A 557-nucleotide genomic window follows, 5' to 3' on the forward strand; every position below is an offset into this window, starting at 1 on the left:
TACAAATTAATGTAAATTCTTGTTTTTAGAACATATTTAAATATAATAAATAACCCGACTTACTATATATTCTGTGATAGGTGAACCCCCGTTATACCTAGGGTACCACATGACTGACGGAAGTAGGGGAAAGATCGGTCACCGTGGGTGTGGAAGGAGATTCGGGAGGATTTCCTGAAAAAATGTTAAAATCATAAATAAACAAAAAACCCTAGTAAAAGTAATTGATAGGCCTATATAATATTATATATAATAGGCTGTACTATGTTATATATATAGCCTACATAAAAAATGTCATAAACTATTAGAAAATAAAAATAATGAATATACAATGTAAAACAATTTTATAACTCCATGTTTCTGCCTAAACTGTAAAAATGGCAATGTGGCAGAAAAGAAGATGTTTTAAAAGGTATAGCTGAATTAACCTTTGTAAATATAAGAAATTAATTACCATTAGTGAAAATTTTAATTATATATATTATATATATATATATATATAAATTCTTACCTAAGTATTGGTTTTGCTTTGGATTATTTACCCCCACATTGGAATT

General features: G+C 27.3%; 1 protein-coding gene across 1 annotated transcript in view; it reads right to left on the reverse strand.

Moving 5' to 3' along the window:
- LOC100175836 (cell adhesion molecule-related/down-regulated by oncogenes-like) overlaps positions 1 to 557 on the reverse strand; it is a 7,267-nt gene extending 6,710 nt beyond the window's left edge. The window contains exons 1-2 of the mRNA XM_002123127.5: positions 512 to 557; positions 64 to 174 (exon numbers count right to left, since the gene is read on the reverse strand). Of these exons, the coding sequence (XP_002123163.2) occupies positions 64 to 111 (48 nt within the window). The 5' untranslated portion in view covers positions 112 to 174; positions 512 to 557. The remainder of the gene's footprint in view (positions 1 to 63; positions 175 to 511) is intronic.

The sequence above is a fragment of the Ciona intestinalis genome, unplaced genomic scaffold (assembly GCF_000224145.3).
Source record: "Ciona intestinalis unplaced genomic scaffold, KH HT000148.2, whole genome shotgun sequence".
NCBI classification, from domain to species: domain Eukaryota; kingdom Metazoa; phylum Chordata; class Ascidiacea; order Phlebobranchia; family Cionidae; genus Ciona; species Ciona intestinalis.